Raw genomic sequence first — 26,353 nt, forward strand, 5'->3', positions numbered from 1 at the left:
CGGAGGCGGGGCCGGGCCGGAGGCGGGGCCGGGCCCTGGGCTGGAGACCCGAGGGCCGAGGGCTCGGATCCGGGAGAGGTGGGCACTGCGCGTGCGTGCTGGCGCGAAGGCGGGTCCCCCGGGTGCTGCGAGCCCCGGGGAGGGTAGGCGGTGCGGGCTCCGGCTCTTGCTGGGGAAAGACCCTCGGGTGGGGCCGCGCGGCTCGCCCCGCTCCGTCTAGGAGAGCACAGGGCGCGGCCTGAGCGTCGGGAGGGGCGCGCGCCTCGGGGGCGGGGCCGAGGCCGGGCCGGGTCAGGCCGCGCGGGGCGGGGCCTGCGGGAGAGTCGAGAGGTGCGCGCCCCCGGGAGCTCCTGGGAGGCCGGGGAGGGGCGGGGCCGGGGGCGGGGCCGGGGGCGGGGCGCGCGGAGCGGAAGGAAGATCCCGAGCCCGGACTGTCCGCGCGCCTGGAGCTAACGGGAGGCGCAGGCGAGCGGGGCGGCGGCGGCGGCGGCGGCGGCGGCGGCGGGGGCGGGGGCGGTGGGAGCGGGGCTGCGTGCGGCCGGCGGGGCGGGGACCTAGCGGAGGGGCTATGAGCTGGCTGACGGCGCGGGGACAGGCACCGGGGATGTCTAATTCCCCCGCGGCCCTAGAGACCCCAGTGCCAATCCACCAACTTTTTTGAGCCCTGAATAATGTTTTCACTCCCCAAAGGGAAAAGCAATTGCAAATCGAAACGAGTAAGCCTGCCAAACTGTAACCCCTCAAGTGCCACGTGACCCGTATATTAGGAACCATATAGTTGGTGTAGGATGTGGGGTCGCTTAATACCTTTTACGTAATTTAGGGTGGGGCGTCCACAAACCTGAGCCCTGAGGACCCTGGGAGGTCTTGAAAGGAATGACCTGGGGCGGAGGCAAGGAGGTGGTGTCAGAGCTGGTTTGCCTTTCTAGTGAGATACCCAGCCGAGGGCCCTGGCTGTTTCCTGACTTACACAAAAGGTCCCCATCAGTAATGTGGACTTGACCCCTCGAGGTTTTCAGAAAGAAGGGCCAGAAAGGGCATGTGACCTGGAGAGTAAAGGGTGGCTAAAAGTGGCCCTGGGGTTAGACTACAGAATAAGGCAGCGGGGAAGAAGTCCAGGGGTAGGGACCTTAAAAATGCAGAGGAGGGCACCCCCCATTAATAATCTAGGCTTTGAGGGGATACGTGTGTATTTATTTGGAGTAAGGTATCCCAGGGTGGGGCGTTAGACTACAATGCAGACCTGCACCCTTGGAGTGGAAGGAAGCAACATTATCTGTGGGTTTCTTTGGGGCTGATATGCCTCTTTCTTCTTAACCATAATCAGGGAACTTTAATGAAAACTCCGCTTCTGCCATTAAATAATTATACCCAACACAGGAAATAGGAAGGACAGTGATGGATATAAGAGGTATGAAACGAGTTTTGTGTTAAAGGACATGCTGGCTTCCCTCAGACGATGTAGATAATAAGAATGCGAGGCAAGAAAAGAACATTTAGAGACTATATATATATTTTAAAGGTTTTATTTATTCATAAGAGACACAAAGAGAGGCAGAGACACAGGCAGTGGGAGAAGCAGGCTCCCTGCGGGGAGCCTGATGCAGGACTCCATCCCAGGACCCTGGGATCATGACCTGAGCCAAAGGCCGCTGCCCAACCACTGAGCCGCTCAGGGGCCCCTAGAGTGTATATTCTTTTCCTTATACTACACATCAATGCTGGGTATTCTCCCCTAAAATATAACTTTTTAAAGGCAAGTTCTTTCTGTTAGTCTCCAACCCCTAATTTGCACTCCCAAATATATTACCATAGGGTTTTTCCACCCCTGTACTATTTACATTTTGGGCTAAATAATTGTTGTGGGGGACTGTCCTGTGCATGGGAATATTTAGAAATATCATGAAATGCCCACTAGATGCCAATAGCAGCCCTCCCCCCAAGTTGTGATAACCAAACTGTCTTTCAGAATTGTCAAATGTTCCTTGGGGGGGCGGGGGGGCAAAGTCACTCCCAGCCCTGTCGAAAACAACAGGATAGAACCCATTGTCTTTAACCTGGCTTTTAGGATCCTTCCTTATCTGTTCTCAATCTGTCTCTCGTAGAACTTGATCCAGTCCAAAAGAACCACAATGCAGAAATCCTTGCTTTAGTTTCCTTCATAAATTATCATCTACCCTTCTTGGACACTTTCAGGAATGGAAAAGACTTAACATCTTTACTTTGCCAGTAAGTTCTTTTATCTGTGATGTCTTCTTGCTTAAAATTTGTGTTTGTTGAGTCCAATTCTCCCTCTTGGACTTCTAAAAGAAAAATTCTAATCCTTTTTCCGTTTTGAACAGTTGTGATATTAATCACATTTCTCTCATCTCTTTTTTGAAATATTTCAGTTACTAATTCTTTCAGCTTCCTCCATGTGATAATTTATAGATCCTTGTGAACTTTTTGTTTTCCCCTGACAATATCAAACCTGACAGTGTCCTACTTATGCAATCCAGAATGATGTAGTATCTGGATGTAGTTCACACTGTTAGCACATAACATTATTATAATAGTTGCATGCATGTTCATTTTCCTTGACTCTGAGCTTGAAGGCAAAAACTAAATGTTAGTCACCGTCTCTATCTTAGGTTGTAGTTGTCTTTGCGTTACTAGCAAGTGCAGTGCCTGGTCCTTAGTTGGTATCTGAAAATTTTGATGGAGGGCAGCCCAGGTAGCTCAGCGGTTTAGTGCCGCCTTCAACCTGGGGCAAGATCCTGGAGACCCAGGATTGAATCCCGCGTCGGGCTCCCTGCATGGAGCCTGCTTCTCCCTCTGTTTGTGTCTCTGCCTCTCTCTCTCTCTCTCTCTCTCTCTCTGTGTGTGTGTCTCTCATAAATAAATAAATAAATAAATAAATAAATTTTAAAAATTAAAAAAATAAATAAATAAAAATTTTGATGGATGTAGTTCCTCCTTAACTCTAAAGAGTTTATATAATCTAAGATTATATTCCTTTACCTTTGGGGGCAGATATGGTACACTCTTGCCTTACAGTGTGACTCTATAATGAACCAAACGTATACGTTTTACACATCTAGATCAAGGGTCAGCAAACTTTTTCTGTAAAGGGCCAAATAATAAATATTTCTGAGCCTTATAGTCTCTATCACAACTACTGTGTCACTGTAAAAGTAGCTATCAACAATGTATAAATGGTTGACCATGGCCAAGTTCCAATAAAACTATTCATGGATACTGAAGTATGGATTTCATATAGTTTCATGTAATCTTCATGTGTCATAAAATATTATTTTAATTTTAAATAGTATTTTAAGATAAAAAGAATCCTTTAACTCATAGGCCATATAAAAACAAATGGCTGACTAGATTTGGCTCTGCCACCCCAGTCAAGACCAATCCTTGTGTGATTGACTTTTTAAGTATAGGCCTTTATTGTTATCCCTATTAAATATATTGTTCATCATATCTCATCTTTCTAGCTGCTCACATCTTTTTATGTGCTAATTCTGTCATCTAGCATGTTAGCTGATAGCCCAGCTTTGTGTCATCTGCAAAATTGATGATATTTTTTCTATCTTTAATTCATAAAAATGTTGAAAGGCGAGAGGACAGAGGTTTTTCACAGTTAATTTTGTCCCATTAATCATCATTCTTTGAGCATAGCCAAAGAGATAAATATTTACCTAAAGTACTGCCTGCCACCCGATCCACATTTCTCTGTCTGGTCCATATAGGAATCTTGAGAAGCTTTGTCTAAAGTTTTGTTGAAATATTCAGAACATGTTCTTAATTGGTTAGTAACTCTATCAAATAAGCAAAAAGAAATGTATAGGTTTGGTATAACCTTTGTGAACTAATGTTAGTGCTGCTTTCTATTGTACAACTACTCTCATTTACGTTTTCAGGGCTATCATTTTTTTTTTGTTGTTTTGTTTTTAGGGCTATCATTTTAATAATGAAATTTAATAATGTTAGAATTTTGTTGAGAATTAATATCTGAGTTCATCAATCTGTATTTCTAGGAATTTATCATCTTCAAATTAAGGACTAACAGTGTTCATCTAACACTAGTTCTCTGGTATCAATAGTATTAAATGCAAGAAAAAAAGTTAAGAAAAGAGGCACAAATAGAAAATGTTAGAACATATGCCTTTTTTCTTGACCAGTCATGACTTTTAACACTATCATAGTAGATTTTAAAATTCCAGTAAAAAATGAACCTTATGCCAATAAATATAAAAACTAAGAAGAAATAGGTAATATTTCTACAAAATATAAATTTCAAAATTGACTCAAGGTGGTATAGAAAACCTGAAAAAAATCTGAAATATTAAAAAAAAATTCTGTTTACAAAGATTTTACCAGGCTTACAAGATCAAATAACCTTCTGTCTTATACAAATTGCTCCAACAACTAGAAAAGGGGGAAGCTCTCTAACTTATGTTGGAAGTACAGTCTTGATTATAAAACTAGATACAGGAGTGCCTTGGTGGCTCAGTCCATTGTGCATCCAACTCTTGATTTCTGCTCAGGTCATGATCTCAGGGTTGTGATATCAAGCCTCTGTCCCCTCTCTGCCACCACCTCAGCACTTTGAGCTCAACTTAGAGTCTGTTTGAGCTCAGCTTAGAGTCTGCTTGTCTCTTGCTTGTCTCTTTCCCTGTGCTGCCCCTCCCCTATGCCATGCCCTTTCTCTCTCAAGTAAGTAAATAAATAAAACCTTAAAAAAAAGAGATAAGGACTGAATAACAAAGGAAAATTATAACCAATCTCACTTAGAAATGTATTTGTAAAAATTCTAAATAAAATGTTAGCAAACTGAACCCAACTATGGATGAAAATGATAATATATCTTAGCCATGTAAATTGAGTTTATGCTAGGAACTGGGGATATGATAACAATAGAAAATCTTGATTTGATTGTATTATCAACCTGTAGAAAAATCTAAATGATCATCTTAGTAAATGTTAGAAGAGCATTTGATAAAATTCAGTGTTTGTTCATGGAAAAATAAAACCTAAGACACCAAAAGAGAAGGAAATTTCTATAACCTGATGAACAGTGTCTAACAAAACCTTCAGTGAGCATCAAATTTAATGGTGAAATGTTGGAAATATTCCTTGTATGGTAAAGAATAAGACTTTTTAAAAATAATGTTATTTTTTAAAATGTCCCATTTATAATAGCAATAGAAACCATAAGACACCTAATAATAACTCTAACAAAAGAGGTGAAGATATGTTTGGGGAAAACTAGAGAATCATTTCAAAGCTTAAAAGAAGTCTTAAATAAGGTTGCCTGGGTGGTTTAGTTGGTTAAGCATCTGCCTTTGGCTCAGGTTCTATCTCTGCCTTCCTTCCTCTTTTTCATGAGTAAATAAATAAAATCTTTTAAAAAAGTCTTAAATGAAGAGATGCCAGGTTCATGTATTTGAAGACTCATTATCATAAACATGATATTCTCTCCCAATTAATCTGTATGTGGAACAAAATTACAATCAACATCTCAAGAAATTTTTTTCCTCTAGTTCATTTTTTTCCCCAAAGATTTTATTTGAGAGAGATAGAACATGAGTAAGGAGATGGGCAGAGAGAGGGGGAGAAGCAGACTCTCCACTAAGCAGGGAGCCTGAAATCATGACCTGAGCTGAAGGCAGATGCTTAACCAACTGAGCCACCCAGGTGCCCCATTTTTCTGTAATTTAAAAATCTTTCTAATAATTAAGATACAAAACATAGAATTCTGAAAATTAAGTAGAGGAATTTGCTTTATCAAATGTTAAGTAAGACTTATTTTATCCTTTTACTTTCAGTCTATCCTTATATTTACAGTGTTTTCTGAAAAGAGTATCTGTTGGGTTTATTTAAATTCAGTCTGATAATGTAGTGTTTAGTTTGTTAACATTTAATAGAATAATCAGTGCACTTGTGTTTAAAACTATCTTCTTAAAAAAATAAAAAAATAAAACTATCTTCTTGCCATTTCTTTTTTTTTTAAGATATTTTATTTATTTATTCATGAGAGACAGAGTCAGAGACATAGGCAGAGGGAGAAGCAGGCTCCCTACAAGCCTATATTTTCTACAGGTTGATAATATGATCAATAAATCCCTATAGATTTATAGTAGCTATCTTTGCTAATTCCAGTACTTGGATCATCTATAGATCTGCTAAAGTGATTTTGTATATTGGATGTAAAATAGACACTGAAGTAAATAATGCTTTTTCCCAGAGAAGACACACCAGTTTCTTTGCCCTGCAGCCAGGGTAAGGGGCAGATCACTTTGGTCTACCTAGGGATTAAACTGAGTTATAATTTTATTTAAATACTTTCAGTTTACATTTGATTTCAGATATTTGGAAGTGAGATCAGTTTCCTCCATCAGGGCTTTGGGAGCTAAGTACCCAAGATCACAGAAACCTTTCTTTGCTTTTCAGTTCATATGCCCAGTTTCCTGTGAAGCTCCACTTAGGGCATGTTTTCTCTGATCTTATTAGGGGTTGAGCTGGGTTGGGGCTAGGTTGCAGCTTTACTTAGTTGCACTTTATGACACAGCAATAAGGCCAAATCTCAGAAACATATGATGAATGAAAGAAGCCAGATACAAATGAATACAAACTGTATGATTCTATGTATATAAATTTCAGGCAAAATTAATCTGTTAGAAATAAGGACCATGCTTATCTTGGGAAGGAGGGAAGGGAAGTGACTGGGAAGGGGCATGCGGAGGACTTCTCAAGTGCTGGTAATATTCCATTTCTTTACCCTGGGAATAGTTACCTGGGTGTGGTAACTTTGTGAAAATGTATTGCTCTAATACTTCTGATTTGTGTTCTCTTCTTTATGTATGTTTTATAGTTCAGTAATTTTAAAAAGTGTGTGGGGGTGGGGAAACAAAAAAAGAAAAAGAAAACTCAAGCTACAGACTAGGAAATATCTGTGACACATATAACAAAGGATTTGTATCCAGAATGTTTTATTTGAAAAATTCCTGTAAATCAAAAGGAAAAGGACAACAAAATTTTTAAAAAGCACCCCAATAGCAAAATGAGCAAAGGATGAGGAAAAGCAAATAACAGAAAAAGAGGACTGAATGGCCCATAATCATATGAAACAGTATTCAGTTTCACTAATAATCATGGAAATACAAATTATAACCTTATTGAGATACCATTTCACATCAATGAGATGAGCTAAAGTCAAAATGTCTAATAATACCAAGTTCGTGAGAATATAAGGAAGCAGAAACACTTATACACTGCTGATGGTAGTGTAAATTGTTAAAATTTCAAGATCAAATTGATCAGTTATTGACTTGAAGATATGCTAATTCTAAGTTTCTGCAATTTTACTTCTGTAAAGAAAGAGACTTTTATCATAAACACTTTCTCCTCTATATACTAAGGATACATATACAAAGATGTACATTTCAAATTTGCTTATAATAGCAAAAAATTGGAAACTTACCTAAATATTCGTCATTAGAGAAATGGAGAAATACCTGACAGCAGTTAAGATGAACAAAATAGATTTATATGTATCAACATGATAAAACTTGAAAATATAATATTAAATTAAAAAAGCAAGGATATATATACTGAGGAAGCGTCTAAGTTTTAAAAGGGCAGTACAGGGATCCCTGGGTGGCGCAGCGGTTTGGCGCCTGCCTTTGGCCCAGGGCGCGATCCTGGAGATCCGGGATCGAATCCCGCGTCGGGCTCCCGGTGCATGGAGCCTGCTTCTCCCTCTGCCTGTGTCTCTGCCTCTCTCTCTCTCTCTCTCTGTGACTGAAAAAAAATAAATAAATAAAATAAAAAATCTTTAAAAAAAAAAAAAAAGGGCAGTACATATTGTTTATGGATATGTATATGATAAAAGTATAAATACATAGTAAGGAGGGATATTCATCAACTCCAGAATAGCTCTTACCTTTGAATCAGGAAGGTGATGGGTAAAAATGTTAACATTTATTAAATCTAGGCAGTGGGTATATAGTTGTTTGATATGTGACATTCTCTGTACTATGTTGATTATTTGAAATAGTCTCATTTTTTTTTTAAAGTTAGCCAGAGGCTAGGGTATGAAGTGTATTGGAAGCCTTCCTCCTTTTTCCAAACACTCTTTGTCTTATCATTCTTTATAGATACAGCTTTCATAGTCACTTTGCATCTATATATTGGTTTGTGCCCTGTTACCACCAGATCAAGGAGAAGGGTGAGTGTGACTGATAGAATCTTATCTAGTCTTCTTTGTCTAATCTACCGGGGTCCATGTTAGAGTTCAACAATGTTTTTACATATATTTTTATTAAATCGAAAATATTACCATACGATAGAAATGTCTTTCAATCCATGACCCAAGTGACTGATTTAGAATTTAATAATAAGCAAAAGTTTTTCTTCTCTCTTATTTTACATTCTGCTCCAAAAAGTAATGATGGTAAGATATCTTTTAACATGTGACTAATATTATTTGCTACTTCAGTTGATAAATGTATGGATAAACAGTCATGTGGGGTGCCTGGGTGGCTCAGTTGGTTGAAAGTCTGACTCTTGAACCCACAGTTGTGGGTTCTAGCCCTGTGCTGGGCTCTGTGCTGGGTGTGGAGCTTACTTAAAAAAAAGAAAAACAAAAAACACAGCAGTCATGAAAACATCTGTTCTTTTGCTCCAGATTATTTTTTAATGTCAGAAATATAATGATATAAATAGTTTGAAAATTTTACACATTAATTCATATTATCTTAGCCTGTTAACTATTTCTGTATCGTTATTGAGGACTTTCAATTTTAGAATCAGAAAAATGTTGTCAGAGTAGTCAGTGTTGTCTTTTGTGAAGTAAAGTGGTGGAAATAATCACTATTTTACAGATTATTCCTGGGAGAGGTTAGAAGTTTACTTTCATAAATAAACATGTTAGAGTCCCTCCCACTTGTTGAATAGCTTGGTGGTTAAGTTGTGTGCTAGGCAACAGGCTTTCTTTCTCCCTTTACTCCGATGAAGTTCAGAGAGTCAAGAATTTGCTTTCGTTATTATTGTTTTACTTGCAGATTAAACACTTGAAGATGAGAAAAATTGATCTATGTTTGAGCTCTGAGGGGGCTGAAGTGATTTTAGCTACATCAAGTGATGAAAAACACCCACCTGAAAATATGATTGATGGGTAAGAGTTACTATTTTTTCTTCCTTAAAGTCTTGATATTAGGTCAGTGAACCTCCTGAGTACTGGGATTATGCTTTACAACAACTAGAACTTTTAAACATAGTTTAATAAATGTTTGATGAAGTACATTACTTGACAATATCCACCTTAGGTACCATTTGTGAAACAAATTCAGTTGAGTATACTTAGGTTTTTGATCCTTTTCTTTATAATTTTAAAAGTGACCTCTTATGTAAGTAGTTTTTTAAGAAGTAGTTTAACAAGACAAAACTTCAAACAACAACTACCTCATTTTATGGAAGAGTACATTTTAATATCTGGTTATGATTTTATTCTAAGTTTTTTTTTAGTAAATAGGAATAAAAACATTATAACTTCTCATGTATTGCCTATTTCCTTAGTGGTCTAAGCAACATCTTTGTTGAACTGAAGGCTTAACCTCCTGCTCTCCACCTGTACTGTTTGGTTCTCAGCTTCTTGATACCATTCCAATTTCCTCTCCTTACTGTGTTAGAGCTTATTCTAGGTAGAGATAAATATCATTCTTAGGCTTTTAAATTCCAAGAAAAAGTGGTTAATGGAAAAACATTTTTAATAGTTGTGACTATTTTATTACTCTCTTGAGTTCTCTTTCTTGGCATCTGTACAATGACCAGAGTTTGACTCATAGAATCATATAATTTTAGAGTTGGAAGGACTTAGGATTGTATCTTATCTAAACCTTTCATTTTAGAATTGTGGTAAGAGAGGTCCAAAGAGGTCAAGTACTAGTTTTAACTAAAGGCAGAGCCAGTTATAACACAGATCTTGTGGTATTTTTGTGTTCTATTGTGAATTCCATGTATCTGGATAAAATTCTAGCAACTCAACCGCTTCCTTTAAGCCTACTTGTTATCTCCTCTCTGACATCTGTCCTTTTGGCCTCATGTAGGATTAGTTTACCTTTTTGTTGGACTCAAAGAATTTATTATATGCATCTATTATCTTTTTGTCCCTTTTTTGTATAATTATTTTTAATATTTGTGTCCTCTCTTAACTATGAATTCCTAAAAGTTAGAGACTATGACTTATTCAGCTTTGACTCCAGAATGTCCTTTTTTTTTAAGGATTTTATCTATTTATGCATGAGAGACACACAGAGAGGCAGAGATATAGGCAAAGGGAAAAGCAGGCTCCCTGTAGGGAACCGGCTATATGACTCTGTTGGAGGGCCCCGGGATCATGATCTGAGCCAAAGGCAGAGACTCAACCACTGTGCCACTCAGGCATCCCTGACTCTAGAATGTCTTAAAATAGTTTTTGAGTAGCTTATTGAATTAGACCATCAAATATTAATCAAACTCAATTAATATTGGAAAGTAGCTGAGAACACACACACATATATATGCACATATTTTATATTTGCACAGGGCTTTGTAGTTTCATAGATGTTATGTCATTTGACCCTCACTGTAAGCTTGGGAAATAAGGTAAAATATTTTAAAAATGTATTTTCAACCTTATTGTAAAGATGAGGAAAAGGATAATTGTAGGTAAAGATGACTTGTTCAAAATGACACAGATAACCAAGTGGTGGAATCAAGATTAACACTCATGTCTTCTAACTCCCAGTTTGGGGTTTTTTGTACTACACTATGATAACTCAGATTTTAGGTTTGAATCCAAAACTTAGCATCTGTTTTTCACCTGTGCCTCTTAATCCTTCTTAGTTTTTTATTTCCTGAAATTCAGGTAATAGCTATTTATCCCACTCTGCCTTGGAGTAGAGAAATTAATGTGGGAACTGCTGTGAGGATGCACAGGTAGCTAGAGATGTACCTTAAATTGTTTTCAGAAATAGAGATCTTTCTGGGCCACCAGGATGGCTCAGTTGGTTAAGCATCTGAGTTCTGCTCAGGTCATGACCTCAAGGTCCTGGAATCAAGCCCCACATTGAGCTCCATGCTCAGTAGATAGCTTGTCCCTTTGTCCTTCCCTCACTCATTCTCTCTCTCTCTCAAATAAATCTTCTTAAAAATTAAAAAAAAGAAACAGAGATCTTTCCAAAGATTAGCCCATATTACTGAACGATTAAGGACATAACATTTAGAGACTAACCCTTAGTATAGAAAACTATATAGAAGCTATATAGAATAAAAGTATATACTGACCTGATAATTGAACAGAACATATCAGAGACTTTTAATGTATATGCATTTCCGACAAATAACAATTAGACTTTTATAGTAAATATTAAAAATTATTTTTTGCTCATAAGTTGGTTTGTCCAAATGGAAATAACCATATAATCATTTGGAGAAAACAGTGCCATAAAATTTCCCCCCAGTAGATAGTTTTCTCCCAATTCTCAATTTCCTCAGAAATAAGAGTTAAAGGGTAGCCCGGTGGCTCAGTGGTTCAGCCCAGGACCTGGTCCTGGAGACCCGGGATCGAGTCCTGCATTGGGCTCGCAGCATGGAGCCTGCTTCTCTCTCTGCCTGTCTCTCTCTCTCTCTCTGTTTCTCATGAATAAATAAATAAAATCTTTAAAAAAAAAAGAAAGAAGAGTTAAAGAAAGTAATTATATTTCTACTTACCTTTGACTCTACTTTTGCTCTCTGGTATTTAATATGTCAATGAAAATAGAGAAAGGAAGTTCTATACTAGGAAAAAAAATAAGTTAAAAGAAAAAGTAGAAGAGAGAATTAGTAGGATACTAGATTTATAGTTAAAATTCTTGGTTAAGTGAACTATATATGTTACCTTGGACTAAAGGCATATGTGTTACTCTTTGAGCCTCACTTTTCTGATCTGAAAAATGGGGATAACACCACCTTTCCTGACTACATAGGAGTAGTGAAAAAAAATCGCATGAGGTAATAGATGTTAAATAGTTTTTAGCTATAAAGCTTTATTTAAAAGAAAACTGCTGGTTTGCCTAGGTGGTACAGTGGGTTAAGCATTCAATTCTTGGTTTGGGCTCAGGTTGTGATCCCAGGGTCATGAGCTCAAGCCCCACATTGGGTTAGATGCTCAGCACAGAATCTGCTTGAGACTCTCCCTCTGCCCTTTCCCACACCCCCATGCTCTCACACTCACACACTCTCTTTCTCTAAAATAAATAAATCTTTAAAACTACCATTTTAATAACTTCATTATACATATGAGAATTCAGTTATATGTCATTTAAAAATTTATTTATTTTCTAAATTACAGTATAATTTAACATAGTGTTATGTTAGTTTTGGGTGTGAAATACAATGAATCAACAATTCTGTACGTTATTCAGTGCTCATCACAAGTATACTCTAATCCCCTTCATCTATTTCACCCATCCCCCCACCCACCTCTCCTCTAGCAAATACCAGTTTGTTTTCTATATGAGTCTGTTTTTTTTTCTTACTTGATTTCTTAAATTCCACATATGAGTGAAATCATAAGGTATTTGTCTTTTCTTGACTGATTTATTTCACTTAGCTTTATACTCTCTAGCTCCACCCATGTGTTGCAAATGGCAAGGTTTCATTCTTTTCTATGGTTATTATTCCATTGTACATATATCACATCTTCTTTTTCCATTCATCTATGGATGGACATTGGGGTTGCTTCCATATCTTGCCTATTGTAAATAATGCTGCAATAAATGTGGGGGTGCACATATCTTTTCAAATTTGTGTTTTCTTTTTCTTTGGGTAAATACCTAGTGGTGGAATTAGTGGATCATATGGTGATTCTATTTTTAGTCTTTTGAGTAACCTCCATATGGTTTTCCACAGTGGCTGTGCCAGTTTGCATTTCCACCAACAGTGCACGAGCATTCCATTTTCTCCACATCCTTGCCAACACTTCTTGTTTCTTGTATTGATTTTAGCCATCCTGACAGATGTGAGGTGATATCTCTTTGTGATTTGATTTATATTTCCCTGATGGTTAGTGATATTGAGCATCTTTTCATATGTCTGTTAGGCCATCTGTATGTCTTCTTTGGTGAAGTGTTTGCTTATGTCTTCTGCCCATTTTTAATTGGATTGTTTGGGGTTTTTTTGCTGTTGAGTTGTATAAATTCTTTCAATATTTTGGATATTAACCTCTTATTGGATATATATCATTTGCAGGTATCTTCTTTCTTTTGGTGGGTTGTCTTTTTATTTTGTTGATGGTTTCCTTCACTGTGTAAAAGCTTTTTATTTTGGTTTAGTCCCAATAGTTTAAATTGGTTTTTGTTTCCATTGCCAAAGGGGATATATCTAGAAAAATGTTTCTACCACACATGTCAAGGTGTTACTGCCTATGTTTTCTTCTAGGAATTTTATGGTTTCGGGTCTCACATTCAGGTCTTTAATGCATTTTGAGTCTATTTTTGGGTATGGTGTAAGCAAGTTTCAGTTTCATTCTTTTATATTTAGCCTACCAGTTTTCCCAACACCATGTGTTGAAGAGACTCTTTTTCCCATTGTATATTCTTGCCCTTTTTGTGTCAGAGATTAATTGACTATATAATCATATAAGTCATTTTTAAAAAGATTTTATATATTTATTTTGAGAGAGAGAGAGAGAGAAAGAGCAGGGTGAGGAACAGAGGCAGTGGAAGAGAAAGAATCTCAGGCAGACTCCACACTGAGTGCAGAGTCTGACATAGGGCTTGGTCTCACCACCCTGAGATCATCACCTGACCCAAAATCAAGAGCCAGAGGCTTAACCCACTGAGCCACCCAGGCCATCCCTGTGTCATTTTTAAAACCAGTACATCTCTACATGCTATTTGGTGTTGTTATATTGGTCATTTTTATTAAAATCATGTGAGAAACAGAGGGCAATTATAAGTTATTTAAATAAATAAAACTTAAAACCATATAAATAAAAAATAAATTGTGAATAGTAAGCATCATATAAAATATCCAGAATTGTGAGTTGGACTTGTTTTGTTTTGTTTTTGGTAACAGCTTTATTGACACATAGTTCACATAGAATGCAATTCACCCATTTAAAATGTACAATTTATTGGGTTCTAGCATGTTCAGAGTTATGCAGCCATCTCCAAAATAAATTTTAGGGCATTTCATTACACCCCCAAAAAAACATTGCCCCTTATATTTCCCCTATCCCCACCAGCCCTAGGCACTTACTAATACACTTTATATCTCTTTAGATTTGCCTATTCAGAGTTCTTATACATGGAATCATACATATGGTCTTCTGTGACTAGCTTCTTTCACTTTACATGTTTTTAGCATTCACTCATATTATAGCAAATATCAGTGCTTCATTCCTTTTTATTGCCAACTAATGTTCCATTGTATGGGTATAGCATATTTTATTTATCCATTCATTAGCTGATGGATATTCAGGATGTTTCTACTTTTTGGCTTAATGTTCTCCAATCTTATTAAAAAATGTCAACTTAAAATCCAAGAAATTCAGCAAACCCCAAGCAGGATACATATAAATAGATCATACTGTAATCTGCTGAAAAATAAAGAAAAAAATTTTAAATAGCTGCATAAAAACAAAAAAAAAAAAAACCACATTAACTACAGGGGAACAGTAGTACCAGTGACAGCTGACTTTGTATCACAAACAGTGGAATACAGGTGACAATGGAACAATATCTTAAATGCTGAAAAGAAAAACAACAAAAAAACTACTGTCAACTCAGAATTCTGTATCTAACTAATATGTACTTCAAATATGAGGGTGAAATAGAGACATTTTATTCACCACAAGTAGACCTACATCACAGAAAATGTTAAAGGAAGTTCTGCACATTGAAGTGTTAATAATACTAGATGGAAATTCAAATCTACAGCAAAAAATTAAGTATATTGGAAATGGTAACTGTAAAAAAAATATCCTTTTTCTTTTAATTTTTTAAGAAGTCAATTGACCACTTAATGGGAATGAAACACATTGTACTGTGGGATTTATTATATATATGTAATAAATGTTATAAATAACTATAAAATATGTGAAAATAATGGCACAAAAGTGGAGTTCAATGTAAATTAACTATCATGAGGTTCTATGACCTTGAGAATAGACACACACACAAAAAGAAAATTAAATGGAATTTTAGTTTTTTTAATTATTTTTTATTTTTTTATTTAGTCAAAAGTAGATAGGAAAAGAGAAATAGAACAAAAAAATAGTTGGGAGGGACAAATAGAAAATGAATAGCAAGATGGTAGGCTTAAACCTAGCCATATCTATAATTATATTAAATGCCAGTAGGCTAAACACTTCAATTAAATGATAGAAATTGACAAATTGTCAGACTGGGTCAAAATACAAAGCACAGGTATATGCTGTCTGTAAGAAGTGTACTTTAAATATGAAGTCACAAATAGGTTGAAAATAAAAGGATGAAAAAGATGCATCCTATAAACACTAAACAGAGAAGTGGCTGTGGCTTATTCATATCAGACAAAGTAGAATGTAAGATAAGGAGAATTACCAGAGATAAAGGGGACATTTTATAATTTTTGAGCATCCTTTCTTTAGAAAGAGGTAATAATCCTAAAGTATACTGACCTGATAGTCTTCAAAACACATAAAGCAAAAACTGACAGATGAAAGTGAGAAATAAACAAATCTACAATCATAGTTGGAGATTTTAACACCTTTATTTCAGTAATGATGAAGCAGTCAGACAAAATCTAAAGATACAGTTAGTAAAGACATGGTAAAGATAGGATAATCTATACAACGCTGTCAGTCACCTTGACTGAATTGACATTTACACAACGTTATAACCAACAATGGCACATGGAAGAAGTATACATTAAATATTCACTGAAATGTGCTGGACCATAAAGTCTCAATAAATTTCAAAAGATTGAAATCTTAGGGAATGTATATTTTTAAAAATGGTACATTTGAGATGATGGATATGTTAACTAACTCTACATGGTTTCCCAACATGTAAGTATATCAAATCATCATGTTGTTCACCTTAAACTTACACAATGTTGTATGCTAATTTTATTGCAATAAAGCTGGAGAAAAAAAGAATTTGTTCTCTGACCCCTATGTAATTAAGCTATAAGTAAATTTAAAAAAAAATCTGGAAAAATATTCCTGAAACTACGAAATTAAACATGGTACTACTTCTAAATAACCCCATGGGTCAAAGAAGAAATCACAAGGGATGTTAGAAGATATTTCTAACCAAATGATAATGAAGATACAATATATCCACATTTATGGATGCAGCCAAAGTGATGCTTCCAAGGAAATTTTTTATAGCATAAATACTTTATCTTTAAAAGAATTTTTAAAAACCAATAATTAAATTTCCAACATAGGAAACTAGATAAAGAAGAGCAAATTTTACCCAAAAAGGTAAAAGAAAATAAAGGTTAAGAGCAGAAATCAATAAAACAGACAATTAGAAAAAGATTAGCAAAGCCAAAATAGATTATCTAAAAAGATTATTAAAAGTTATAAACGTCCAAGAAGATTGACCCAGAAAGAATAGAGAAAATATAAATTATCAGTACCAGCAATGAAAGAAACAGTATCACTACAGTTTCTAAAAGATTAATGAGTCACTATCAAGGACATATTTAGGATATCAATTCATTATATTGTATACCTGAAACTAATATGTTATATGTCAACTATACCTCAATTTTAAAATATTTTTAATTAAAAAAGAGAACAAATTTAGGCTAATAAGTTTGACAATTTAAATGGACAGATTGCTTTAAAAAACTCAACCTATAAAAATGACAAGAGATGAAATAGAAAATTGGAATAGTCATGTATCTGTTGCATAAATTCTATCAAATATTTAGAAGAAAAAATAATATAGATCTTTCAAAAATAGAGCAGGAAATATTTCTCAAATTGTTTTTTGTGAGCACAACATGCCTGATATCAAAACCTGACAAAAGACATTACAAGGAAAGGAAAGAAAAGGATGAAAACAGAAATTAAAGACCAATATCCTTTATGAACATAGACACAAAAATCCTTATAAATAGAATCTGGCAAATGGAATTAATCCTGGGAATGCAAGGTTGGCATATTTACCACATTATCATAGGAATACAAGGTTGAGGGTAGTTCACCACATTGCCAGAACAAGGGAGAAAAATCATGATCATCCCAATAAATGAAGAAAAAGCATTTGACAAAATTCAGCATTCATTCATGATAACAATTCTTAGGAAACAAAGAAGAGAAAGGAACTTCCTCAATCTGATAAAGGCATCCACTAAACAGGTTCAGCTTAGTGGTGAAATAATAAATGCTTTCCCCCTGAGATTAGATGGAGAGCAAGAATTTTTGCTTTCACTGTTCATATTCAGCATTGTTCTGGAGGTGTTAGCCCATGCAATAAAGCCGCCCCCCAAAAAAGACATAAAAGGATAAAAATTAGAGTAAAATTGTCTGTTTATAGATTGTATTAATATTTCATAGGGGGATGCCTGGGTGGCTCAATGGTTTGGCGCCTGCCTTTGGCCCAGGGTGTGATCCCGCTGGGATCGAGTCCCACATTGGGCTCCCTGCATGGAGCCTGCTTCTGCCCCTCTCTCTCTCTGTGTCTCTCATGAATAAATAAATAAAATCTTTAAAAATATATATTTCATAGGAATATACAAAAAACTAAGGAATCTATTTTTTTTAATTTTTATTTATTTATTCATGAGAGACACAGAGAGAGAAAGAGAGAAGCAGAGACACATTTACCAAACATTTTATGGTTTTCAGTTTCAATTTTTTGGTTTTTACATTGGTACACAAGTACCAATGTAAAAATGGATGCTGAGTGCAAAGGAGGCCTGAGGAAGTGATTCTGATTTGTTGAGGTTGAGAGATGGGACCAGAAGAGCAAATAAACTTGTAAGGGAGGAAAGGCTTTTGGGTCAAGAGAACCTCATGATCAAGTAAGGCACAGAAACATAAGCCTGTATGACGTGTTTGCAGAATCTTAATTGGCCCAATGTGACTACAATAACGGGAGAGGATACCATGACGGGAGACCAAGCACTTTAATAATGCAACGAGATAGTATAGGGTCATAAAATGCCATACTACACAGTCAGATTTATAGGCTTAAATAAGAGGCCACTGAAGGCTTTTAGACAAGAGTGACATCAATTCTGTTTCTGTGTTTTTTAAAAATGTATCTGCTAGTAGTAAAGAAGAATTATTAAAGTTGGGGAGAGATTAGAGGCAGAAGGAAGAGATAGAAAGGGATTTCAAGAATCCAGGGTCATTTATTTAAAATACTTATTCACTAGAATTTTGTGATTAAACATTTTCATTTGGCTCTTCTTTTTTCTTTTTCTTTAAAATTAACAATAGGAATCCAGAAACATTTTGGACCACAACAGGAATGTTTCCCCAAGAGTTCATTATTTGTTTTCACAAACATGTAAGGATTGAAAGGCTTATAATTCAAAGTTACTTTGGTAAGCAAATCATACATTAATATTCATCATCTTTTATTTTTCCCATAGGCAGAGGGCACATATGTAAACTTTGGCAAAACACTAACTTTCCTTTGCAGCATGGAATCCAGTTTTATGGCTGGAATGGGAGAGTGGGGAGTACGGGTTAACTGCCTTGAGCACAGTTAGCTTCTCTAAAATTGCAAATTTGAAACCCTTCCAAAGCGCATAATAATTTCCATGCAATTTACTATGTGAAAATCTTTGGCAAAAATCCCTATTATGAACATAAGAAGCCAGCTTGCCAGAACACTAGGTTCTTCAACATCTTTATTCCAGATTCATTTGGCTTGGGGTTCTCTGTCAAATTCTTCTCGAAAATCTGATAACCTTGGTTATTTGCATTGGATAATTTTGATTCTTCTATTAATAATGGCATTTTCTGAGGGATTTAGGAAGACACTCTCCCATTGGAACATCATTCTAATCCTGTCTTGTGTTTATTTAGGGATAAAGTATTTCAGACAAAATCATGGCAGGAAAGAATACATCCCAGATGGTTCAAATGAGAAGACTTTATTGATAGGATTACTTACAAAATTATGGTCTGGGTAAGGGAACAAACCAGGGATGGTGAGAATGCCTTGAAACTAGCCACAGCAATAAGCCATTACCACTCTTGGGATAAGGGATGGAAATTGTGTTACTGGAGCCCAGTGAGAACTGTAGTCTGTGGCTAAGGACCTGCCCAGCAGCAGCTGTAATCATGAAGGGACCCAACCACTGTCAAAGACATGGCACAGAAGCAGGAAGGGAGTGGAGAAAAAACGACGTGATCTCACTTCACCACTGCCCTCCAGTTTCCTCCCAGTGCCTCCCATTGACCAAATCTGACCAGTATCTAGTGATGCAATCCACAGGGGATTCTGGGGTAGCAGGGTCTGGATTAGGGGTAATAGAGGAAAAAACAGTTCTGAAGGAAGATGCCTGCATTCTGGTTAAGTCTATTAACTGTCATTAATTGTAGAAGCTCATAGACACAGACATACCTAAAGTTTGAATTGCACTTCTGGCCCTTACTGGCTCTCTATCTCTGAACACTTTGCCTGACTTCTCTAAGGTGCCTGATTTCTCTAAGCCTGTTTCCTAATCAGTAAAGTGGATTAGTAATACTTTTTCTTATAAGATTATAGTCAAGAGTAAATGAATAAATGCCTGACTTAACAGTAGTTTCTTCATAAAGGTTTATAAACAAGATCACTAACAGTATTATTATTATTATCAGTATACAAATAATTCTGGATGATACCAAATTTAAAAAGACTCTACTAACTGTATTGTGTGCTTTGCAAACATTGTAAGATTACAGTGACCCAGGGCTGCGTTTTACCATAGGTCCCTATAGAAAAACAGAGCATGTGAATGATTTTCAGAACATGGTATTTCTGATCCCAGTACTTTGTTCAGTCCCACCAGTGCTTGACACTTTGATATAGAGAAAAAAAGGAATATAGGGATAGCAACATCAGATCAGATAGATAATTTACCCTGTATTTATTTTGTTTCCTTATAACATCAGTAAGGACCTTGAAGATTGAAAAGAGCACATCTAAAGAGCCAGTTGATTTTGAGCCATGGATTGAAAAAGGTATATGCTTGTTTTTTTTTTTTAAGATTTTATTTATTTATTCATGAGAAACAGAGAGAGAAGCAGACACAGGCAGAGGGAGAAGTAGGCTCCATGCAGGGAGCCCGATGTGGGACTCAATCCTGGGTCTCTAGGATCACGCCCTGGGCTGAAAGGCAGCGCTAAACCACTGAGCCCCTCAGGCTGCCCTGTGCTTTTTCACCAGCATTGTTCTGGGCATGAGGAAGTAGAGTTGTCCTTTGATTCTGTATTTCCAACTGAGCTGCATTTTGGTGAAGAAAAGATGACTCTTGTTGACTTATTTAGAGCCTAGAAAAACCCAGGTTTGAATACAAGACTACTTCTTCACTTACTGGTTATATAACTGTTTTTTTTTTTTTTTTTTTTTTTTTTATGATAGTCACAGAGAGAGAGAGAGAAAGAGAGGGGCAGAGACACAGGCAGAGGGAGAAGCAGGCTCCATGTACTGGGAGCCCGATGTGGGATTCGATCCCGGGTCTCCAGGATCGCGCCCTGGGCCAAAGGCAGGCGCCAAACCGCTGCGCCACCCAGGGATCCCTGGTTATATAACTGTTAGCATGTTAATACTTAATTTTTCTGAGTTTCCAAATCCTCTGAAAAATGGGGATGGTAACCCATGCTTTAGGGTTTTGTAAATATAGTGTCTACCATATCATATATAGTAGACAATAAATATTAGTTTCTTGTCTTTCCTTCTTAATTAACTAATGGTACTAATGGTACTATTTAAATATCATCAGCAGAGGGGCACCTGGGTGGCTCAGTGGTTGAGTGTCTGCCTTTGGCTCGGGTTGTAATCCTGGGGTTCTGGGATCGAGTCCTGCATCAGGGTCCCCACTGGGAGCTTGCTTCTCCCTCTGCCTATGTCCCTGCCCCTCTCTGTGTCTCCCATGAATAAATAAGTAAAATCTTTAAAATACATACATACATACATAAATGTCATCAGCAGAATTGCCCTTAGTTAAAACACTACAAATTGGCTTTGTGTGTCTATTTCCTTTCCTTCCCAAAATTCCATGAAAATAATAGTAAAGGAATAAAAGGAGGCATAAACCTACAAGGACAAAACTAAAACAAACCGGGATCCCTGGGTGGCGCAGCGGTTTGGCGCCTGCCTTTGGCCCAGGGCGCGATCCTGGAGACCCGGGATCGAATCCCACGTCGGGCTCCCGGTGCATGGAGCCTGCTTCTCCCTCTGCCTATGTCTCTGCTTCTCTCTCTTTCACTGTGTGCCTATCATAAATAAATAAAATTTAAAAAAAAAAAAAAAAACTAAAACAAACCAAAAAACCTATAGGAGACCAAAGAGGATGTGAGGTATCCATCTAAATTATGGAAGAGAGGACACAGGTAGAAGAGACTAATGTAGCTGAATGGAGTAGGTTATAACCTAAGTGCCCTCCAAGGAGAACGTCAATGTGAAGCAAGACAGTTTGCCCAACAAAACCCCAGAAAGGTCTAGAATTTGAAGGCAGGAGGTACCATAGAAAGTATGAGTGGGGCATGGACCAGAAAACAAGAGGGAATAGTTGAACATCTGTATACAGAGTGTTTGACCCTAGGTAAGTTCTGTTATCACACAAAGCTAGAGGACTCCTCCTTCCTCCCACAAACCGTCTGCAGGGGCTAAGGAGGAATACCCAGTGTTAAGTCTCAGAACTCAGGGAGACCAGACATAGAAGAGAGAGTAAGTGAGACATGGAGTACAGGAGATTTAAGTGGAAGCCTGCATATTGAATGGTGAGAACACCTCTGTGCTCTACTATTTATGACAGCAACCGAGAATATAGCCCTGGCCAGGAGACTAAATATTTTTGGAGAAACTGAGTGGCTCCAGAAAAAAGATCTATGGATACTGACATAGACGACCTCATTCCTGGCTGCTCTGTTGGAAGTCCGAGTCAGTGAGCATGGTTCATGGCACATAGTTTTCAAATGATTTATTTATTAAGTAACAAAAGATAGCCAAAGATCACCAGACATTTGATGAAGGCCTCAAACCCTGAATATAATCAAGCCTTTAGCTCTAACTCCAGTATATACGAAACAGAGAGTAGATGAATAAATGTAATGAGACCTTAAAGAGGCAAAATGACAAAATGTGGGATATTCTACAGGAAAACTGACCTGGTCTCTTTAGTAAGTCAGTGATGTGGGGAAAAAATGTGTTTGGGAGAGAGAAATCAGTCCAAGATTAAAGGAGACTTAATTCTGATTTGAATAAACTAACTTTTATAAAAAGACATTTTGGGGACAATTGAGAAATTTGAATGTGGATGGGGTTCTATATGATATTAAAGCAATTTTTAATTTTAGCCTGATAATGGTATTATGGTTATGTAAGAAAATATCCTTATTATTTAGAGATGGATAGCCAGATATTTGGAGGTAAAATGTCATGTTCTTTAAAATGCTTTAGCAAAAAAATTCCATAAATCAAGTATAGTGAAATGTTAGTAATTTTAAAATCAAGATGATGGGTAAATATACAGGAATTATACCCTGTCTTCTTTGATGTCAGCATGAGATTTTCCAATTTTTCATAGTTAAAGAACTAAGCAAATGAAAGAAGGTATTATTAACTCCTAGTAGAGGAGGAGTTGTATAAGAAAGAAAATGGGATCATAATTCAATACTTATTTTAGCAGTAAATAACATTTACGTAGGCGATAATGTAACTGTCAAGTGTTGATTTCAAAATTGAGAGGATGGCAGGAGGGAAAGGTTGAAGGAAGAGGAAGAAGATACTGATCTCAGAGACCCAAATTTTCTCCCACCATACTATAAAGTCAGTAAAATACTACAAATCAAGAAAAGGAATATAAACATGTTAACCTTCTAGGAAAAAAAGCTGAAGGAGTTGAAAGCATTTGCCACTCAGGAGTAGGACTGGAGGGGAAAGGGTCAAGCAGGGGATCACTATTCATTACCTCAGAGAGATCTTAGGAAACAAAGTCATGCACCATCTTACTTCCCAGAGACTACCCTGTTGGTAGTATGTTTCTTTAAAAAATCACATACACCGACTATGCTGATACAAATAAAATTAATTTCTGAATAAGGTCAGTATTTATTATTATATCAACCAAATATTTCATATTTCTAGAAGAATGTTTGATATGATTAACTTCTGAGCAATTAAGTTAATCTGCTTTAAAATTATATAGGTAAAGGTTTTCTAAAGTTGGATACCAGAAAAGATCACTTCATGGGCAGCATAATTCAACATCACAGTATAAATTCAGCATGAGAAACTGAGTTGTAGTCATTACCCATGAGAGTGGTAATAAGATGGCTCCTATCAGGCCTGTAATATAACTGTTAGTGGCTTGATCCTTTCTGTAATTTACATTTCCTTTTGTTTATACTTGCTAGGGATGTTTTAGAACTCACAGTTTATCTTTCATGCCTTTTACATCAAATATTCTCATTTTGATATTGAATTTTAACCCCCAAGCTCTGGTAAGTCTGATCTAACTATAGTTTACCAGACATCATGTTTTGGTGAATATAAATTTCGGTAGCTGTCCTCATGCATTTTGATCCCTAACTCATTTCTGTTACATTTGTGCTTTAGATCTAGTCCACACAGAGGGGCAGCTTCAAAATGAAGAAATTATGGTAAGTCGATATACTTTATAGAGATAAATATTATCTTTAGCCAGCATAATCTATTTACATTTTAATTATATCTTCTCAGTCATGAAATTAATAAATACCTTTGTGATATGTTAGAGGTTCTATACCTAATCAACCAATAGAGAAGGTTATTCTCAATAATACTATAATGTAAATCTCAATAATACTATAAATACATTCATAAGGTAGGCTTTTATCTATCATAGAATAACAGCAAGAATAAGACAATTCACTTATTTGTTTTTATTTTGTTCATTTATTTTGAAGTATTTACTTGCTTTGCTTTCTTTCATTTGATTCTGTAGGCCTTTTAAAATAGGAATCAAAAAAGGTTGAGATGCCAAAATCATGCTTAATTAATTTAAGCATGAAAGGACAAGGGAGATTCACATAAGGGGAAATGGAGCATAGGATCAGCAACAAATAAGCCAAAGAGAGATGAGGTGGAAAGAGAACCAGCATTTTTCGACAACATTCCATTGGGCTTTGCTTGTCAAGTGGAATGAATGCTTGTTGATGAGGAAGCTGCTGCCTCATCAGGAGTTTCTCTGTTCCTGGTAGTTTATCAGGCCCTGGTTTTAGACAAACACAAAAAGGTGAAACAACTGAATATGTGGGGTTTTTTGTGATTCTTTCTTTCTTTCTTTCTTTCTTTCTTTCTTTCTTTCTTTCTTTCTTTCTTTCTTTCTTTCTTTCTTTCTCTTTTTGTGGTAGTGTTTAATTAAGTTTTCTCTAAATGAGGCTTAACGAGGAACCTTGTCCATTAAGTTTCCTTCTTCACAACTTGCTGGGCGCTGCTATGAAATCCATGCTTCAAAAGATTCTGTAGGAAGTTTTTGAATGCTATTAATTATCTTCTCCACCAAATGTGCCCAATGACTGGAGAGGCCAATGGGGGCCAGAAAAGTAATTAATTAGACTGAATTTTATCTGCCTGTTTTTCTCCATCTTTACTAATGGGTTATGATTAGTAAGCCTCTGTTAAGTGTTTTGTATCAGGGCTCATTGTGAATCAAGGAGCATTGCAACATTACAGAATATTTAGAAAATAGTAAGGGGGAGTAGGCAGCTGGAAGTCACCCATGATTTTATTTCCCTGCCACAAGAGCTTTTGTTATACTTATTTTCTTCTAGTGTCAATGTGCATCACATAAAGTAGTAAAAAATGAAGAATTTTAAACAATATTGTTACAAGTTTTATAATTATAATTTTAAAATGAAACGTATGAAAAGAGGCAAATGTTGGCTAATTTTATTTTTCCTCCCTCTGTCATTGTAAGTAATACAACAGGAACATCTTATGCATGTTCTCACCACCATGATTTTCACCTTTTAAATTATTCTCTAAGATTAAATTTCAAGTAATAAAATTACTGGGTTCATCAGTGTAAACATATTTATAGCTGTATATATATATATATACACATATATATATATATACACACACACACACACACACACACATATATGTGTATATATTGCCCAATTGCCTTCCAGAGAAACATATAAATGTGAAAGTATAGTAATGTTTCAGGGTAATAGAGTCAGAGGAATCATCAAACAAAGGAAATCTCCTAACATTGAAAAATACTTTAGAAAGACACTTTTAAAAAACTAATCAGAAATGTAAAATTGCAATTTTTAGCTCTGCTTGCTATTTTTCATCAAACCAATGCTGATATTTGCCTGGTAATACATCCAAGCAGCGGTACTGTTAATGCATCTGGCTTCTTTTCTGAATATTATATCTTACATATTATATTCTTAGGATATCATTCTTGCATCAAACCCTTTCTTCTGCTGACTGCTGTTTAACAGTTAACTAGAATTGCTAAAAGCTTCCATATTGATTTTTTCTTTACAGGCACGAGACGGCCATGCCACTTACTTGAGATTCATTATTATATCAGCCTTTGATCACTTTGCATCTGTGCATAGTGTTTCTGCAGAGGGAATAACAGTCTCAAGTCTTTCTTAGTAATTAGAACAGAATACTCTTGCATGATTTTTTTAACAATATATTTATTTAAACATGAAGTTGTCATTGATATACTTTATTAAAGAGATTTGTATCAATCTGCTTCAGTTTTTATTTTCTCTTCAAGATTTTGTGCAAAGGAATTTGGTTCATTAGTCAAGAGTGATTGGCCACCATGTAGGCTACAAGGAAGCTCTCACTTCAATATACAGCTATAATAAAGGAAATGCCTATACACGAAAACTTGACTGAATACATTGTGTCCTCATGGCATCTAACATGGTGCCCTTTAGATCTCAGTGCATTAATATTTTTTAGGTTCAGTGCATTAATTTTTTAATGTATTGATTGGTTGATGAAAAGGACTAAGTGAGCAACATATACAGTAAATGTATGAGTTCAGAAAAGAGAAAATACTTATGGGAAGGTTTCATGAAGGCTATAGAACTTGAGCTGGGCCTTGTACGAATAATTTTATTTTTTTCTTTTAATTTTATTTTTGCCCTGATTTGAAAATCTCAAGAGAA

General features: G+C 36.4%; 1 protein-coding gene across 11 annotated transcripts in view; it reads left to right on the top strand.

Moving 5' to 3' along the window:
* Window positions 1-12: 12 nt before the first annotated feature.
* Window positions 13-26,353, top strand: part of IFT25 (intraflagellar transport 25) — a 49,151-nt gene continuing 22,810 nt past the window's right edge. The window contains exons 1-8 of one of the 11 annotated variants that reach the window (XM_072730863.1): window positions 72-150; window positions 2,106-2,229; window positions 8,148-8,218; window positions 9,054-9,166; window positions 18,455-18,561; window positions 20,120-20,188; window positions 23,787-23,830; window positions 25,713-25,924. In XM_072730863.1, coding sequence (XP_072586964.1) covers window positions 9,069-9,166; window positions 18,455-18,561; window positions 20,120-20,188; window positions 23,787-23,830; window positions 25,713-25,826 — 432 coding nt within the window. In that variant the 5' untranslated portion in view covers window positions 72-150; window positions 2,106-2,229; window positions 8,148-8,218; window positions 9,054-9,068 and the 3' untranslated portion in view covers window positions 25,827-25,924. Of the gene's footprint in view, window positions 331-376; window positions 466-564; window positions 1,412-2,105; window positions 2,230-8,147; window positions 8,219-9,053; window positions 9,167-18,454; window positions 18,562-20,119; window positions 20,189-23,786; window positions 23,831-25,712; window positions 25,925-26,353 lie in introns of those variants that run through there. The other 10 variants (XM_072730862.1, XM_026007035.2, XM_072730858.1 and 7 more) reach the window with 10 other exon arrangements.

The sequence above is a fragment of the Vulpes vulpes genome, chromosome 12 (genome assembly GCF_048418805.1).
Source record: "Vulpes vulpes isolate BD-2025 chromosome 12, VulVul3, whole genome shotgun sequence".
NCBI lineage: Eukaryota > Metazoa > Chordata > Mammalia > Carnivora > Canidae > Vulpes > Vulpes vulpes.